Here is a 20,501-nt window from a genome sequence, read left to right on the forward strand (position 1 = left end):
ATTTGGGTTGCCAGGACCATAGTCAGGGCTTTATTGCTTTATGCCACAATGCTGGCTTGAGTCACTTTTTACAGTAATCCTTAATATCAGCTGGATAACTGTTAAGGGCTTGGACAATGACATTGGTAATCAATCTAATAAAGATTTATTTATTGACATTTGTTTACTGGAAAGTCTGTCTGGGCACAGGTGCCCTTTTTCAGTGGAGGCCCAGAGAGTAAAGCTCCCAGGTTAGAAATTGAATGCAATCAATACTTATAATAACAAATTTTATATTGCGGTTTCAGTGTATACATAGCATAGTAGTCAGTATAATAAAATTTGTATTGATGTTCACAAGCATTAAGGTACAGCATTTACTAATAATTTATAGGTAGAAGTATTCTGTATAAGACAGGTAGGAGTAATTTAAGAAATATATTAGAGTGAGGTATTAGCGGGAGATAAGCAATTTGAATAGAGAAGTAGCGATGGAATGGTAATTTGGTTGTGCTAATTAGAATAGTATAGTAGTTTAAGTACTACAATAAAGTGAAGAGTTTAGAATAGTAATAGTAAAGGATTACTGAAGAAAATATAAAGTACCATGGAGCTATTTAACTTGCTTTAATTTAGTCTTATGATAGTAAGTGATATTAATGGATTAAGCAACAGTCCTATATAGTAAGACAATTAGAAGATTACATGGAACCTTTTCCAACATTTCCAGATGCAAGGTATACAACTCTACGGACACCAATAAATTACTGACTGAGAAATCAAAATTCTTTGAGTCAGATGGTATACAACTGGATGGGCAAAAAAACAACACCATGAATACAGACAATGCCTTTAAAATACTGTATACTAATGCCAGATGCTTAGCTACATAAAAACCTGAAATGGTCCTACAAGATAAATCCACATGTTGCACGTGTAGCTGCTGTTACAGAATCATGGGTGAAGGACTCAGACCTACCTTGTGACATGGAAGAATTTACCAACTTTAGTGATAGCAGAGACGATAACCACCACAGTTATGAAGTTATTTTATATGTAACAATGGAGACTGGGAGTAAAGCTGTCACTTCAGCTTTAGAAACCAGTTTGTACAACCTGTTGTAGTTGAACAAATTCAGAAATTCTCAGTATGTATTACAGATATTTACAAGTTCTTATTTCTGAAAATAAATATGCAGATAGTTTCTTAGAGAGTTTTATACAGATCAGGACAATGTTATGTTATAAAAACTTGGTTCCTAAATTTTAATAATAAACAACAGAATCTAGACACAAATGAAACACAACATCAGTGGGTTGGCTTAGATTACATAACAGGTTCAGAAAAATTAAATCAAATTGTTAATAATGCCATCAAAGGAACTAATTACATGATTATCTATACAGTGCCTTATGACTGAAAATTGCTTCATTTACACATATCTATAAGGACAGGGGCAATGAAACTAAAGCTAAAATATAAATAACTACTACTCAAATTCCATGGGAAAAATCATACAGAACTGGATTTTGGAGATATACATATATATATATATATATATATATATATATATATATATATATAAAAAACAGAGTGATTCAAAGAATGTACCACTGTAAAGGGTGGTGGATAGGGAATTCATGAAGACATTGAAACTGGCATAGTACAGGTGGTGAATGGGTCAGGGCAAGATAGGGATGGAAGGAAGGCAGAATGTTAAATGCAATTAAAGGGCAAAATAAACAAGCTTACTGTCTCACTTTGTCAAGGAGAAATGTAAGGTAACAAAGTTACCTCCAATTTCTTGGTTTCAGTGCAGAAAGAACTCCTCTTCCTCCTGCTACAGTGTGTAACATAAGACTAGTTCTCTCTCTCTGTCCCTTGGAGATGTTGATAGGGACTGAAAACTGAGGAAAAGGTAACAAACCTAATATGGTAGCAAATGTGTAGGTGTGGTAGGTGTAGGTGAGGCCAGTTTTAGTGGACCATGGCGCAATTCAGTCTCTCTCTGTTACAAGGTGTTTTCAACTGCCCCGATACAGACAAGAAATAATATTCTTGAAATTAATAACAGATCGGAATAAGACAAAGAGGCCTGAGAAAGGCACAGTGGAGTTCTTGTGCTTGTATAATCCCCAGGTGTAGTTGGTGAGTCACACATCTGGCAGTCTGGAGAGGAAGCCTCAGGAGAACCCTCTAGGGACCACTGTCAAGTCCTGCATTTACACTGGAAGAACAATCCACAAAATCTTCAACCAGCATTAGCAATGTTCTTTCAGCATTCAGTGGGAGCTGGTGACAAACATCATTTCTACCTTGGATGTGGTATGAAGATTCAGTACCCATCAATGGCCCTTCAATAGTAGGGCAGTGACTAGTGACTTTGTGGAACCTGCTGCAGATACAGCACATTTGGAAGAGAAGACAGGTCTATATCTGTTGTCATGGCTTCTTGATCCTTTACTTTCCTCATAGTTTTTTCTACCATGGCTCTGGACTGTTATCCTCAGAATGTTCCAATGAATCATTGTAATTTCTGAATCAATCTCCTCATTTAATTTCTGTGGCATCTCAAACACTGACTAGAGGTTGCAAGTGGTACTATTAAATTACTGGTAAGAATAGTAATTATACACATTAAGCAATTGTTCGGGGAAGTAAAGGCAAAGCTGGTTATTGTTCTTTTTCAGTATTTTGCAAGTGTAGTTAGCATAAACCTAAACTTTCTTCTCACATCATAATAACGGACATTTTCTTGTGACAACTGTAGGAATAGCTCTAGACACTGTAAAAGTTATGAACTAGGATCTATGGTGCACAGCAGTAATGTAGCTCAGATGTAGTCGACAGGCAACTCCAGTGTGGGCCATGGAAGGGTTCAGCATCTACTGGCAAAGATACTGATATATTTTTTAAACAGCTGCAGATAAACAAAAGCATAATATATAATGGACCAACTGCAGAAGTCTGTTCAGTGTAGTACCTTTCACAAACCTCAAGGAAATGAAAGTCGAAAAAGGTAGCACCTTCTAGAAATGAAATATATAAGAACAGCAAGGCATAGTCTGGTGAAAGATGCAGATGTTTCAGATGAAATGTAAGAAACTTTTGTTTCACACAGAATGTTACTGACATACAAGCCAGTGTTGCTGAGAAAGCTACAGCATCAAAAACAGTGACAAACTTCAAGACAGACAGGTAATTTCAGAAGGGTCAAGAAAGCACAATATTGTTTGTATGCCATATGAAGCTCATCTTACAAGCACAGAAACCTCCACATTAGTTAGAACACAGAGCCACCAGCTGACATTAGATAATATGTTTTTGTGTCATTCAGCATTGCAGGCCGGGGTCCTGTATAGCTTTCCAAAGTTGTTTGTTATGTTGTGGGCTTCTCTGGTGAACTATAAACAGTTGTTTATGAACACAAGGGTTAAGTCTGTCTTTTTCTGCAATATCAAATGTTTGAAACTGTGGATGCAACTGTGCCGGCACTCCCAGCGCTATCATAATCCAGCCTGTGTACACATCATCTATGGGAAAAAATGGAATGTAGTATGAAACCAGGTACATCCACCTCGCAAGGTGTCCAGAGAAAACAAACCCCGCACCTGCTGCATAAGGAGGATAGCCGCCTTTATAGAATGAGTCGGGGATATAATATTTGCTTTTCCGCTCTCTCATAGGTGATGCATAGGTAACAACCTGACCCATATAGAGATTTTTGGCCTTTTTCTTATCAAGGGAATACAGATGTCTTACAATCTGAAGAGGATTGGCAAATATATCATCATCTCCTTTAAAAACAAAAGCTACATCTGGACAAAAATCAATAATCCATTTTAACAACAGGTTTTCTTTCAAAGTCAGATTGAAGAAGGAGTCTTTAAAATCCCACTGCAGGATATCTTTGTAAGTCTCACTCTCACAGTTTAGCAGGCTTTGCATGTTTGGTTCAAACTCATTAAAACTTGACCCCAAAATAAACACAGTATGAACTTGCAGACCATCATAGACCATTTCTTTGCCCCATGTCTCTCTAACTGCTTGCCGTCTCACAAAGCTATAAGGTTCTGATTTTATGGCAAGCAGCAGAAAGGGTGGGTTTAGTTTGCATTTTGTTGGCTGATTAATTATTATGGGGACCTGCCTGCAGTGGCTGTAGTACACAAATTCCTTGAACTGCTCAGGGTATGAATTGAAGCCCTCTACTGTAGAAACTGTCTCCTTGCTGCATTGTGCCCCAGCATTCTTGAACTCATCTTTATCCATCTGTGACAAAATCTCATGCTGTTTTTTATTCCAGTATGCAGCTTCATTTGAAATGATATTTCTAAGAGTCACTGAGACATTGCTAAGCAGTGATACAAGTTCAACACTGGCATTTAAGCTGGATAAAGAAGATTCTGAGACTTGTGATGTAGTAGTCAGCATCGTTTCAAATCTGTATTTTAAAACTGCTGTATCCGTCTTGATCTGTGACATACTCCCCATCCAAAAACCTACATTAACAGTGCAAAACAAAGTCACACCCAACAGTATTGCAAATGTTACCTTCCTCATTCTCACGACAAGACCTGAAAATCAAGCAAAAAAGTATTACAAGCATGAAATATTATCATGGAATGTAAAGCAATATAATAGCACATTTGACTGTTGTCTCAACACTCTTCCTACTTCTAGGTAATATGATGGAAGCACAGAACAGCAATGAGTGCATCTATAATATATATGTCTCGTGTCTCCATTTTAATCATTCTAAAGTTCCCTTCTGAATAGCCTCAGGATTGCCCATATAATGCAGACTTTGTAGAATCAATCCATGGAATGATAGATTACATACATCAATGACATGTCCTAATGACTTATAATCCTGGTTGTAATTATCAATAATGACAACAAACAAGTAACTTAAAGGACCAAATGACAACAGCATATACTCAGCTACCTGGTGCCACGCACCTCAGTTTTTCATATACTCACATATCCAATGTAACACCATGTGACACCAGAATACTGGAGAATTATGGGCCTTTAGAAGTGGAAAAAAGTTAAAACTACCTAAGATAATGACATCAATACTGCTTAGCTCAATGCTGGCTGGACAATGCTAATTAGCTGGGTGCACTTCAGTTGATCTACAGACTAAATTGTCAGAACAGATATGGTTGAATGATCTACAATTTAGTTCGTCAACCATTTTGAATGAGATTGTGGTTTAGTGGTGATCGGGGAATGTGCCTTTTCCCCACTGTAGTGCATTCTTAGAGTTGATACATATATAATTAGCAGGGAATGGGTGCCACAGCTCCCCACATGGGGAGTGCAGGGAGGTTTGCTCCCCTGCAAAAACATTGTTTTGATTTGTTTGCTGGTGTTATTTGGGTTGTTCATGTTGATCAATTAACTAAATTTTTGATCATGTAGTCTCGACCATGTCGGTTTCGACAACTTAGTCCAATGACCAAATGAATTGACCAAATTAGCCACACTTCTCTTAGCTTATTTGGACTTCTTCTTAGTAGGATTTTACTCACATTTCTGAAGCAAAGTCTTTACCCCATAACTCACCAAATTTCCTTTCCGCTGGTACCTGTTATAATTTTATAAGCCAGATGGCATTTAAAATAAATACATAAAATTATCTTTTTTCCTGTGACCATCTGAGAATTACACTCAAATCCAAGCTGTCAGTAAGGCAAAATGAAGACTGTCATTTCTAGTTCAACTCAACATACTCTAATTGGTGTGTTTGTATGACATATTAGAGCTGTAAGAAAATTATATATTTCTGGCTGTGATGAGTGATGGTCCCACCACTGCCAACCAATCTGTAACAAGTGATGGTCACACCACTGCCAACCAATTTGTGACATCCCCATGCTGGGCCAGTAATCAAGGAGCCTGAATCCACTGACACTGGAGAGGGACATGCACTTGGAATACAAATGGATAGACTCAGTATTTCCAGATGCAGACATCTCTGCATCAAGCACAATTTCTCTTAAGAGCACCCAGGAAACACACTCAGCCAGGGTCTGGATTTCTCTATATCTGTCTACCTCCAGGTCCCCAATAAGACTCCCCACTGGTACAGCTGTAGGGTTAGTTTCTCAGCCAAGTGTTTAAGCCATGTCCTCCAACACCCTCTCTGTAAACTCAGTGCTTCATGTCCCTGTCCCAAATAGTTGACACACACTGATAGATTCAATTTTTCACACACACACACACACACACACACACACACACACACACACACACACACACACACACACACACACACACACACACACACACCACTCACCTGGGAAAGGCTGGCACAGATTTACACGCTGTGTTCCCTTCTGTCTAGAGTATAAGGCAGTTATCACTGCCACCAGACACTCCACAATCAGCTACTCTAAGGCCATTAACAAGTGATGTCCAATTATACTGTGTAATCTTAATACTAATACAAATGGTAGTAGTTGACCAAGATGGCTAGGCCTTCTGGAGTGGCCCACACAGTGTCACCAAATAAATATAAGCACTCCCAAAGGTTAAATACTTTCTAAAAGGAACCAGCCACAATAAAAGTTTAAATGTGTTTAATAATAAATAATAAAAAAGCATGAAAATACTGAATATATATTTAACAGTAAACCACAGAGTTCAAATCACAGGAAATATTGAAAACAACTCTGATGGACAGACTCATACGAATAAAGACAAACAATCTCTAAACTAAGCTTCACTATATTCCTGATTGAATATAGGGATAATTACTATTACCTAATAACTTACTTGATAGAGCAATGCACAATGAAATACATGAACGGTCTTTCTAGTCAGGTCCCCCAAAACAGAATACTCCCTCCTCAGAGATTACTCCCTGTAAAATATAACATCCAAGATGGCTTACAGAATGATCTCATCGGTCACTGGACTGTAGGTTCTCACAGTTATCCCTTTTGAAGCTGAAACAGGAATTTAGGATAGATGACTACAATGCACATCTTAAATGTTTATGGCAGTGCTTGTGGCTTCCCCTCTGTTAAAGAACTAATGAACAAAGGCTTCTTCCAGCCCTAACATCTCCGGTCCTATTCAGCATGGTGGGATGCTGTTTTAATGGTTTAACAGCTCATTTGCATTTCCCTTATTTTTTTTTAAATAAGCCAGCTGGATAACCTTTGCTGTCCCATTGTCCTCTACTAAAACATATACATTTAATTCGGTTACAACAATACATGCACATTTCTTTTAATTCCAGCAGGGTGCACTATTGATACATTTTAACACAAGGAAACCTCACAAATACATTTTCAGCACAAGTATCTGTACAAATCAGTTTGATAAATAAATTACATATAATTATTTACAAAATTCCAGCTAGCTGTGCTGGCATAAGTCATACATCTACTGCCCTACTTCTCCTGGCATTGCTGGCCATGCTATCATCACACCTCTCCCCCTTTGAAGACTCAAGCTAGTTTTTCAAGTGACCCTGTCTTGAGATTCCCTCTGCCTTGGCATTGCTGACCACATTACAGTGCTGCACTGTCATATCATATACCCCCAACCCTAGGCTCCACCATAGTAACTTGGGATTTTCCTGGCTGGCTCCCTGAAGCCATAGATCCCCCTTAGACTCCTCCTGCCTCCTACTGCAAATACTTAACACAAGGGCCTCCCTGTCATGGTAAGATTTCATCATGTTAACTCGTACAATTTGTGCCCCTGCGTCCTGCCTAGCAGTTCTACCATGTAATTAACATCACTGACCTTGTTATCGTTCATTTTCCAATGTCTGTAACATCACTGACCTTCCTTACCACTTTGAAGGGTCCCTCCCAAGCTGCCTGCAGCTTACTGTGTCTGACAGGAATGAAAACCATCAACTGCTGTCCCACAGCATACTCTCTGGCTTGAGCATTCCTGTCATACCAGACCTTTTTCTACTGTTTCGTTCCTGTTGGGTTGTCTTGGGCCAAGGCCATGAGCTCCCTAAGCCTTGTCCTGAAGTTTAAAACATATGCCGCAATAGACTCCCTGTAAGATTCACACTCACCCTCCCACTCATCATGAATCAAGTCTAGAGGTCCCCTTACCCTATGCCCACACAGCAACTCAGGGTGAAAAACCTATTGATTCCTGGGTTAACCCTCTGTAAGCAAACAGCTGATGGGGCAAATTTTTCTCCCACTTGCTCTTAAACTGGTCTGCGAATGCCCTCAGCATGATCTTTAGTGTAGAGTTCAACCTTTCCACAAGACCATTAGTCTGGGGATGGTAGGGAGCTGTCTTTAGGTTCATCACTCCACATCTCTCCCACAGACAAGCCAGCATGTCTGACAAGAAATTGGTACCTCTATCACTCAGTATTTCTTTTGGGAAACCTACCCTGCTGAAAAATCTCTAGCAAAGTATTTGCCACCTTCTCTGCCTTGATGGAGGAAGAAAGCTACTGCCTCAGGGTATCTAGTAACATAATCTACTACCACTAGGGTATACCTCTTCCCTGTGGAACTTGGGGTACTCAAAGGCCCCACAATATCCATAGTTACCCTCTGAAATGGCTCCTCAGTCACAGGCAAATGTATCAAAGAAGCTTTGCCCTTGTCTCCTGCCTTGCCTACTTTTTTGGCACTGCTTACAGGTCCTGCAGTACCCTGTTACATCCCTGGCAATCCCAGGCCAATAAAAGTTCTGCATAATACATCTCTTGGTATGCTTTATGTCCATATGACCTGCAAAAGGAATGTCATGGGCTATGGCTAGAAGTGCCAGATGGTAGGCTCTGGACACTACCAACTGGTGTATTACCTCACTTTCTAGCCCTCCCTCAGGGATCCACTCTCTATACAGTAACCCTTTGTTCCAGTATACAGACTCTCCTTATCCTTGAGAATCAGGCACCTCCTTAGCTACCTCCCTCAAGCCTTGTAATGTAGAGTCTGAAAGCTCAGCCTGTCTCAACTCTTTGTGACTTTTCCCAACTCCCCTTCCACAGGAAGTCTGGTATCTTCTGACAATAGTGCCTCACTGTCAGCCTGGGTGGTACCACTCACCTCTGCCCTTGCAGTCACCCTGTCCAAGGGAACATCAGTACCTACCAGCAGCTGTGGCTCATCTTCAGGCTCACTGCTACAGTCTAGCTCCCTCTCTGAATTAGCCATATCACTAGTCCTGATTTCAGGAATGCAGTCTGTCTGGGTCTCCCCCAGTCTACTAGACCTACATGACTGTCTCCAAGTCTGACTGCATGTCACTGTATGCACACAAGGTACTGCATTATCAAAATCATTCCCTATCAAGACATCTGCAGGGAAATCCTCAAATGCACCTACCTGTTTACTTCCATCTCCACCCTCCTAGTCAAGCTGAACCCTGGCCAAAGGCTTTTGAAATGGGATCCCTACTAAAGCCCTGAATGGAGTGGACTGTCCAGGTAAGTACTGCTACTCTTTAACCACTGCAGGCTTCAAAATGGTTATATCAGAGGCTGTGTCTCTCTTGGCAGTGGCCTGTTTTCCATCACCAAGATAGGATACAGACTCTGGTGGTAGTTTGGTACCCCTGTTTTCTCCAGACAACTAACCACTGGCATTCTGTTTTTCCCACTTGCTGCCTCCTCCATCTTTTATTCCCCACCTTGCCACTATGAACATCTATATGCTAAATGGCCCCACTGGGTAAATTTAAAACATTTAACCCTTGATCCTGGCCATGTACCTGAAATATTGGCATCCCCTCTTACTGGCAGAGTCCGTTTGGGGCAGTTTAGGCTGCCCACCATGGGCTCCCTTATATCCATGTGCAGCACTGGGTATCCCTTTCCTGTATAGTGATGCCCTGTTTGCAAAGTAGAGATCCTCCTTTTTCCCCAGCTCATCTGCTGAGCTACAGTCCCTATCTACCAACCAGATTATTATGCCCTCAGCCAAAGTGCTAAGGGCCTTGTCGCCAAAAGGTCTGCCAGCCCTTCAAAAGTGGTGACCTGACACCCACTCACTCACTCATGAAAATAAGTGCTAAACTCAGCAATATAATCACACACTTTCATCTGCTTTGTATCTATGCTCACAAAACTTATTTCTGTAAGCCTCATGTATTAAATGTTAAAACATTCCAATAAATATTTTTTTAACTGTAGTATAGTTTAAGCAATCAGTATCAGATAATTTAGAAACAGCAGTTACAGTTTTACCATGGAGTAAGGGTGTCAGGACTGTACCCAGAGCCCTTGGTCAGCATTATACTGTTTACATACCCTTTCAAATACATGAATAAAACTATCAAAATTATCACCCTCTGTAAATTTTGGGGTATATATATGTATTATCCAAAACAATATGAGTGCTGTGTGCCATGAAATTCCACCAAGCAATGGTACGAACAACAGTTTATTCACGCCACAAACACATAGACTGCACGATTACATTTATATATTTTATATATGTATTATCTCAATCAGATTTTGAACCTTGTATAATTCATAATATTTTCCCGAAATGACTTTATCTTTAAGTAAAAATGGGTGTGTAAACTCCTAATTACTATTGTTTGACAATGGTTGTGAAACAGGAACAGGAAGAAGAAATGCAAGCAGGAGTTTGTCAACCAACTGCAAGGGGACATTTGTCATCAGTCGCGTTTTTTAAAACACATAGCCTAGAACCATTTTGTGTACTACACTGACCAGACAAGCAGGGGAACTGTGATCCTCTAAGTGCTTTAGTTCTTTGTAGTAATTTTGAAATGAGCTTTCTAAATCAACAGTTGAGAAACACTTCTGATTCTGGAGCTTAAATTACATGGTTGTTGCCTTGTTCCAACAATTTCGTATCTGTTTTCATTAGGTATGCCATGTGCCTGTTCTTCTTGAAAGTCAAGTATCTTCTTAGGCTTTTTCTCATACTTACTCCACTTAAAATTCTTGTACTACTTTCCTAACACTTGCTAAGATGGACGTTGAACACAAGTATCACTTTGCTGTTTTTCTCATAGGTGGACCATGCTCCAAAGTTTATGATCAGTTTCACAATCACAACATGGAAATCCTCCTCCACAGGAAAACTATGTATAAAAGTTCAGCCAGCCAGCAACAGCCCCTAAGGAAAGACAACATACCTTTAGTCATAGGTGACTCTATAGTCAGGCACACTGATGTCCCACTCACCAGGCTGAACAAGGAGAAAATTACAGTCAGCTGTCTGTCAGGTGCCAGGATCCGCCACATAATGCATGCACTCAAGTCACTCCACAACAAGTACAAATATGACTCTGTCATTGTCCATGTTGGAGTGAATGACTTGAGACATACCTCCCTGGACTACATGAAAAGAGACATGGAAGAGCTCTCAGATCATGTGGCCCAGGCAGGTATGACCCTAGCCTTGAGTAGTATCCTGCCTTCACTAAGAATGATACCATAATATAAGGACAAAATGATTGACTTCAACAATTTGCTAAGCTTCTAGTGTCATTCAAAGGGGATCCAGTATCTGTCTGCCTGGGACGATATGATCGACAGACCATGATGCTTTGCCAGAGATGGTCTGCACCTGTCACCCCTGGGATTCAGGTTACTGGCTAAGGCTCTTGCCACTCCTATAGTGCCTTTTTTAGGCAAAGTTCAAAGGACAAAACCACCGCCATAACAGGTACAAGCATGCAAAATCTGAAGGTAATGCTACTCAATGCTAGAAGTCTAAACCTCAAAATGCACTCTCTCGAGGCACTCCTAAAAATGGAGAACATCGATATCTGTGCAGTAACTGAGACCTGGTTCAAGGCCCCAGAGAGCATCCCTGTAATACCAGGCTACAACTCTTACCACACTTTTCAGCCACCAAACCAGGATCGAAACACTAAGGGTGGAGGAGTGTCCATATTCACCAAGGATATTCACACCACCAGGCTAGTTGCCCAGCACAAATGTGTCTGAAATTCTCCAGGTGCAACTAACACTAGGTAAGACTGAAATTCAAATTGTAGCTTGCTACAGATCCCGCACCATGCCCCAAGATTCTCACTACACTTTTCTAAACATTCTGGAAAATATTAAGATACAACCAAACACCCTAATACTGGGTGATTTCAACTACTCTGCCATTAACTGGGAAACCTACTCGTGTACCAACACCTTTGCCCAACAGTTCTTGGAATTCATAAATTCCAATGCCCTGGATCAGCTAATCCATAGTCCCAAAAGGGGCTCCAATATCCTAGACCTGGTCATTACCAACATGGGAAATCAATGCTCCACACCTATGGTCACCCCCTCGTTGGTCAGGTCAGACCATAAGCTAATCACTCTTAACATCCACATCCACATCCCACTCCCACCCCCCACCCCCAGTAAGGAAACCTCCATAAAAGACTTCTTCAAAGCCAACTTCATGCTACTCAAGTCAGAAGTAACAAACTTCATGACACCCATGCAGGCGGGAACTGAAAGTTCGACTGCTCAGTCCAACACTAAGGCATTGTACGAGCACATCCACTCATGCATGAATCATGCCATCCCAAATAGAACCAAGATGCTCTCCTCCAAAAAAAGGAAGCCAATCTGGTGGTCCCCTGCCATAAACAAACTTTACAACAAAAGGAAGAAACTGTTGCAGAAAAGAGGAAAATCCCAGGATGCAAAAAACTCCCTTACCAGCCTCAGTAACAAGCTGAGATCCCTCATAAAATCCTCTAAAGCTAGTTACAAAAATAAAATTGCCAAAGATTCCAAAGACAACCACAAGGCATTCTATAACTATGTCAAGAATCTAAATGGCAATGCTCAGATCTGTTCTGAGCTACAACAGAATGGCATTAAATATACTGATCCCAAGGATATTGCCAATATCCTGGCAGTTCGATTCAGTGCCAACTTCACCCCCTTCTCACCCCCTAAATGATCCATCTCAATACTGGAAGATTGACAAATTCCAGTAATAACGGCCACACAGGTAAAAAATGCACTCTCCAAAGCTAGGAATACAGCATCCATGGGACCAGATGACATCCCGGGCTGTGTACTACATGAACTACAAAATGAACCTCCTATAACAACATTACCAGATTTGCCACTGGCTCCCCATTTAAAATCCACCACTGTCTAAATCTTAAACAGCTTGGTTGGCTAGAACTTCAAAACCAGCTACTTTTTCAACAACTTATCATCACCTATAAAATATTACATCAGCCCACCAACGCTCCTATTCTCAATAGCCTCATCTCTCCCTATAGTAGTCTCACTACCCTTCGCTCAGCGAATAAATTACAAGTAACCATCCAGAAATCCTTTAACAAAGCAGGTGACTCCCTCTTCTCTAATTCAGTAGGGAGAATCTGGAACAGGCTTCCTAGCAATCTACAATTACTTTCATCATTACCACTCTTCAAGAATCAAATAAAACTACTCCTTAAAACCCAATGGATTTGCCCATGCACTAACCCAGATTAAAACCAACTGTAGCATTACTGTTTTCACCCTCATTCAATAACCAAACCTGATTACTAATGTCGCCCTTTGGCTTTAATCTTCTCCAGTCTTCTAGTGCCTGCAAACTACCCTGTATTACATAAAATAAGAAAATTCCCCCTACTCCAGGCACCTGCATTTCAGCCTTATATGTATTTCTTTCTGTTTTGCTAGTGGGTATAATCCTGAACATACCCAATAACCACCTTAATCTATCATACCTTTCCTACTTTTCTCTAAGACAAATGACTATCCCTTTACCTAACCATCTGCTTACACTGGAAAAAAGACTTTCAGAAATACTATCAGTGAAGAAAATGTATATGAATGTTTTAATTGATGTGTTTTTTGGTCTTCTGTCTTTATTGTCTGTTTCATTTTTCATGTATTCTTTGTAATATTGTTATTTAACATAGTTTGGGTCTTATCTCCTTGGGCCTTGACTGAAAATGGACATGTATCCAGTTGGACTAGCCCGGTCAATAAATGTAAAAAATAAAAAAAAAATAAAAAATCTGGCACCTCACCTAAGTGTCATGTTTAATCATACCCTCACCTCAGACTTCTTGCCCACTGAATGGCACACAGCTACAGTTATCCCACTCCACAAGGGGGGATGGATCTTGGGAACTACCGCCCCATCAGTCTGACAAGCCTGATCTTCAAGGCCATGGAACGTATCATCATGGAACTTATAAACAAAAAGATTGGCAACCTTCAAACACTGGACCTCACCCAGTTTGGGTTCGTGAAGGACCGATATTGTCTCCTGAACCTGATTGACTTCTTCATATCAGTATCCAGAGCCGTGGACGAGGGTAAGGCGGTCCACACAGCCTATCTGGACCTCGCCAAGGCCTTTGACACCATCCCCCACTCTGGAATCATAGATAAACTTACTAAGCTGGGCATTAATCCTTACATCACTCGATGGGTTGCCAACTGGCTTACTGACAGAATCCACACTGTAAAAGTAGCTGACTCCAAATTCAGCTCCAGACAAGTGAAAAGTGGAGTACCTCAGGGTTCAGTCCTGGGACCGCTCTTGTTTGGCATCTACTTCTCTGAAGTACGGGGCAACACTAAGGGCCTCTGGCTAACAAAGTTTGCAGATGACTGCAAACTGGGAACCATTATTGAATCCCCAAATTATGTGGATACTCTACATAAGGGCCTTACAAAAACAGATGCTTGGTGCCATAACTGTGGGCTCAAGCGCAATGCCAAGAAATGTATAGTTATCCCCTTTGGGAAATAACATGTACCCGTGAATTACCACATAGGTGGCAGTACAGTAAACACCAAAAGTGTGATAAGAGACTTAGGGACACAGGTGGACAATGGTCTCACCTTCGATAACCACATTGCCACAACAGTTAGGAAATCCTTCTATGTGGCACATCTCATCACTAAGGGCTTTTCATCCAGAAAAAAGGAGGTTATTGTCCCACCGTACTCATCCCTCATTAGACCCATTATAGAATACAATGCCCCATTTGGTATGTACCTCTCAAGACATCTGCATCAACTGGAAAGGCCACAGAAATACCTCACTAAAAGAATCACAGGCCTAAAGCAGATGCCCTATGCTGACTGCCTTAAAAACCTCCAGCTATACTCTGTCGCATATCGTCTACTCAGAGGCGATCTCTGCTTAAGATACAAGGCCATGTCAAACCCAGAGCTGTTGAACATGCTACACTTAAAGAAATCCCAATCCCTCAGAGCCACGTTCTCCAAGGATCTAAACCTTGTCATCACAATAAACAAAACATGCTGGAGGGATAGATTCCTAACCCAGAGACTCCCCAGACTCTGGAATAGACTGCCCATACATGTCAAGTAGAGCGCCTCTTTGGCCCTCTTCAAAAGGAACCTTGATGACTGGATGGGAAAAAGGAAATTCACCCTGAGGATCACATCAGTCTCCCTGCTAGACAGGGGTCCAGGGAAGTAAATAGTGTGGGAAGAAATAGCCAGGGAATTGTTACGGCTAGGCTTGTATAGGCCCTAGGCCTGATAGCTTAGTACCAAACTATGAACCTATAAGATGACTTTCCAAGACTGGAAAGAAGGACTCGAGATTCGATGCTAATATATCAAGACTGAGTTGTTTGCGACATGGTTACAATTATACAATGTAAGTCAGCGTATTCATCCCCAGAAATACAGGCACAGCTTACTTATTTTTCCTGAAGTTAAAGCTATGTAACACTACACTGCTGCTGATTTCAGTCTTGCAAAATGTAAATGACAGAAAAATGTTTAAAGCAGCGAAAACATTATGAATTATACAAGGTTCAAAATCTGGTTGCAATAATATGTAAGTACCAACTGTGGCAGAAATTTACTGACCTTTATTACTTCTGGGGTTTGTATATTCCCTTCCTCATTACCTCCATGACCTCGGGGAAGAGTCAGCATCTCACCCTCATGTTGAAGCTGGTTCTCCTTTTCTTCAGCCTCCAAATGTTGCAGTTCTTCTGATGATTCTACTTCCAAACATTTGGCCTCCAGTTCAAGTCTCTTTATCTCCAGATGGATTTCTAAGTCCTCTGAGGAAAAGTTGAGCTCTTCTGTTTCTGACAGCTGTACATCCCCATTACCAGACTGGTTGTCTACCTGGTTGCTGGTCTGTGCTTTAGCTGTGATTAAGGCTGCAAATATTTCCCCTTTAGTCAGGCTGGCATGCCCCAGTCCTTTAGCTTGGTACATTTCAGCCAAATGGTTCCTTGTCAGCTTGCCATAATCCTCTGCTGGCATCTTCGCTTGCTATCCAAGACTAACTGAACTAACAAAATTAAATAAATAAGACTATTGTGATATGAAACTCTGAATGTCTACTTTATGGCTGCTTGAGAGTGCACCTTTTTTAGTGACAACTGTGTACAGGCTACAAGAGTTCAATTAATATCCCACCACTGCCACCAATATGTGACGAGTGATGGTCTCACCACTGCCAACCAATATGTGATGTCCTTACACTAGGTCAGCAATCAAGGAGCCTGAATCCTCACCACTGACACTGGAGAGGGATGTGCACTTGGAATACAAATGGATACACTCAGTATTTTCAAATGCAGACCTCTCTGTATCAAGCCCAATTTCCCTTAAGAACGAACAGGGAACACACTCAGCCCGGGGTCTGGATTTCTCTATATCTGTCTCCCTCCAGGTCCCCAATAAGACTCCCTACTGGTATAGCTGTAGAGTTAGGTCCTCAGCTGAGTGTCCAAGCCAAGTCCTCCAGTACCCTCTCTGTCAACCCAGTGCCTCATATCCCTGCCCAAGTAACTGATAAACACACACTGATTCAATTTTTCACATACACACACACACACACACACACACACACACACACACACACACACACACACACACACACACACACATGCACGCGAAAGGCTGGCAAAGATTTACCTACTGTGTCCCCTTCTGCCCTGACTGCCACCAGACACTCCACAAACAGCTAGACCCTTAACAAAGGGTGTCTAATTATAATGTGTAATATTAATACTAATACAAATGGTAGTAGTTGACCAAGACAGCTAGGCCTTCTGGAGTAGCCCACACAGTGTCACCTAATAAATATAAGCACTCTCAAAGATTAAATACTTTCTAAAAGGGACCAGCCACAATAAAAGTTTTAAATATATTTAATAATAAATAAAAAACAGCATGAAAATACTGACTATATATTTAACAGTAAACCACAAAGTTCAAATCAGAGGAAATATTGAAAACAACATTGTTTGACAGACTTATACAAATAAATAAAAACTATCTCTAAACTAAGCTTCTCTATATTCCTGGCTGAATCTAGGAGAATTACTATTCCCTGATAACTTACTTGATAGAGCAAGGCACAATAAAATAAGTGAGCAGTCTTTCAAGTCAGGTTACCCAAAACAGAATACTCCCTCCTCAGAGATTACTCCCTGTAAAATATAGCATCCAATATGGCTTACACAATTACCTCATCTGGTCACCTGACTCTAGGTTTTCACAGTAACCCCCTTTGAAGCTGAAACAGGAATTTAGCATATGTGGCTGCAATAAACATCTTAAATGTTTATGGCAGTGCTTGGGGCTTCCTCTCTTTTAAAGAGCTAATGAACAAAGGTTTCTTTCACAGCTAATATCTCTGGTCCTATTCAGCACTGTGGGGTAATGTTTTAATGGTTTAAAAGCTCATTTACATTTCCCTTATTTTTCTTAAAATAAGCCAGCTAGTTAACCTTTGCTGTCCCACTGTCCTCTCTTAAACCATATACAATTAATTCAGTTACAATAATACATTTACATTTCTTTTCATTCCAGCAGTGTACACTGTTGATACATTTTAACACAAGCAAATCTCATAAATACATTTTCAGCACAAGCATCTGTACAAATCAGTTTGGTAGACAAATGACATATAATTATTTACAAAATTCCTGTTAGCTGTGCTGGCACAAGTCATACATTTACTGCTCTACTTGTCCTAGCATGGATGGCAGTATCTCCTATCATCACAGTGCCATAACAGAAACACATTTCAGAAACAATTTTCTGATTTCTATAATGCAGAGAATGTCAGCTTTGAATAATAACTTGCAGCTCACAAAGCCATTTTCTTTTCTCCCCTTTCTCTAACCTGCACATGTATGTGCAAGTGTGTGTATGTTTGTGTGACTGCCCTCTGTTAATGACTAACTGCCCACATCTGTTCTTGTTTACAAGTCTTACCCAGGGCCAGCCAATAGTCACTGCCAAGGAACAGACGATTATAACTTCATCCTCTCCTCTGATGGAAGAAGCAATACTTGATGGCTACTCTATTACACTGAGCCACCAATCTGGCTTCCTGACAACTGGACCACTAGTCAAATTCAGGTCACTGGGACCACATGCAAATGTCTTATCTCAGCACCATTAAGAAAGTTTACATAGGTCATCGTTTTCTTCAAACAAGGACATACAAATTTGAAATTGTTCTGCAGGCTGCTAAGAAATATTTCTCTGAAATCATGCAAAATTTGAAAATAAACAGCTCATTTTGGACATAAACTCTCATTCTTTAAACATTGAAAGGCAGCATTTTGCTTTCCTCTTAACCCATTTAGTGTTACACATCTGTAGTTCACTAACAATCATGTCTTCATATTCATTACTTTCTTAATATGTTTCTCAGTTTTTATTCAGTCTTGTTCTTTGTTTTTACCCCCAGACTCAAGGAAGTTGGTGCTTCTTTATGTCCTCATTTCCAAGATGCAACAAACCATGTCTTAATACCACTGTTAAATCTGAATTTCTACACTCTTGCATTCAGCTTTATCTGGGCAGCTCACTGCCTAGTTATTTAAACTTATTTGTTTATCTACTTTACTGATAACCTTCAAGAAAATCTTAACCTTACTCTCTTTCTCTTATGAATGCTACTAATTCACTGTTGTGATAATTTACTGTCATCAGATGCTACACTTTTTGTAAATCTTTTACTGCAGAGTCTGCAGTGGGAAGCAGTTATACAGCAAAGTCCTGTATGGTTTTATTACTGGCAATCTTGTATCACAAAACAGGCAACATTTTTAAGCAGCCTTCAGCTGTCATTGATCAAAGGGTATCTATTCATAATGTGAAACTAGATCTAGCAAAAACAACATGGTAGTATCCCATATACAGGCCTTATAGAGAGCATGCAGAAAAAAAAAACACACAACAAAAAGTAAAATTTTATGCGGAACTTTGGTAGAAAATCAAGTGAATCTAGAGGAAGAATTATCCAAGGAATCAGACATAATAAATGTTGTGCCACGAGGGTTTTGTGTACCACAAGGCTAAGATGTGGGCCATTATGATGTGGCATGCTTGAAGTCAGAGTCAGAGCTACAGATTCAATATGGATCTCTAAATACACTGATGACTGTAAGACACGATACACAGTCTCATCATTCGGAGGCAGAATCACACTTTGTTACTGCCTTATAAAATTGAGTAAATTAAACACCATGGATGGACCGAATCTCAAGGTTAAATAAAGGTAGTATGGTACCAACTTGCATGAAAAATGTGTAGTGAGATCATATACAATAGAGACACAATTAATAAATATGGGAGAATATGAATAAAGCATAGCCTTTAGTTTAAGATCTCGATTTTGACTGCAATGCATCCACAGGGTAAGGAATAATTTGGGGTTATACATTTGATTATGATAGTCAGGTACTGTTAACTGAGCATCACAAACTTTAGTAAACATTTAATGAGACCAACAATCAAGTACAAAGTAGCCTTTTGTGCTCCTGGAATGGAGCATGCCATCCATCTAGAAAAGGTGCACATGTAAATTACAAAGACAATTATCAAAGGCTAAATAGTATTCTTGGTCTTTAATCCGCTGTCCAGTCCTTACTGCTTGAAATAGTCTGATTATCTCTCAGCAAAAAACAAGGTATGGGAATGCAGTACCTAACTTATTACCGATATCAATACCAAAAGGAATGAAACATAGGCACTATGCAATACATACTAAGGCTCAGGAGCAAAATACCTTTATATGTACTTCAATGTATAAAGTCTGAGTTACACACAACATAAAAATTACAAGAAGAATGTACTGAATTAGTGTTCAAGCTTCTGAATGATCTTGGGTCATAAGCTATTAACCTATACACCTATGTTTGTACATCTGCTATGTTAAATCAACATGTATGTATAGGTTCTAAACATAAGAGCTTGTACATTTCAGAATGAATCATGCTGTCTGGAGTATAGCTTTAAGATCATGATTTGAGGAAATATAACTATTATTAATTATTATTATTAATCACTAAAAATAACTATTTTATGAAGAGGATAATCCCCCTGCATGTAGCTTCCTACAACCTTTTCTTCATGTATTTTTATTTTGATGTTACTCAAACTTGGAGGTTATTATAAAAGCATGTAAATAATGATTACTGTTTCTCTGCTACCAAGTAACCTAGGAAAAGACTAAATTACATGCCATCCAGCCTTTACAGACTGTCACAATAAGTAGCAAGTAAACAATTGCCCAACAAACAACATAAGTTAATACAG

General features: G+C 40.0%; 1 protein-coding gene across 1 annotated transcript in view; it reads right to left on the minus strand.

Annotated features, from left to right (window-relative positions):
- Window positions 1-1,016: 1,016 nt before the first annotated feature.
- Window positions 1,017-20,501, minus strand: part of LOC122794233 (N-acetyllactosaminide beta-1,3-N-acetylglucosaminyltransferase 2-like) — an 803,750-nt gene continuing 784,265 nt past the window's right edge. The window contains exon 3 of the mRNA XM_044062471.1: window positions 1,017-4,557. Within this exon, the coding sequence (XP_043918406.1) occupies window positions 3,314-4,543 (1,230 nt within the window). The 5' untranslated portion in view covers window positions 4,544-4,557 and the 3' untranslated portion in view covers window positions 1,017-3,313. The remainder of the gene's footprint in view (window positions 4,558-20,501) is intronic.

The sequence above is a fragment of the Protopterus annectens genome, chromosome 1.part0 (genome assembly GCF_019279795.1).
Source record: "Protopterus annectens isolate FY-2018-M chromosome 1.part0, PAN1.0, whole genome shotgun sequence".
Taxonomy (NCBI): domain Eukaryota; kingdom Metazoa; phylum Chordata; order Ceratodontiformes; family Protopteridae; genus Protopterus; species Protopterus annectens.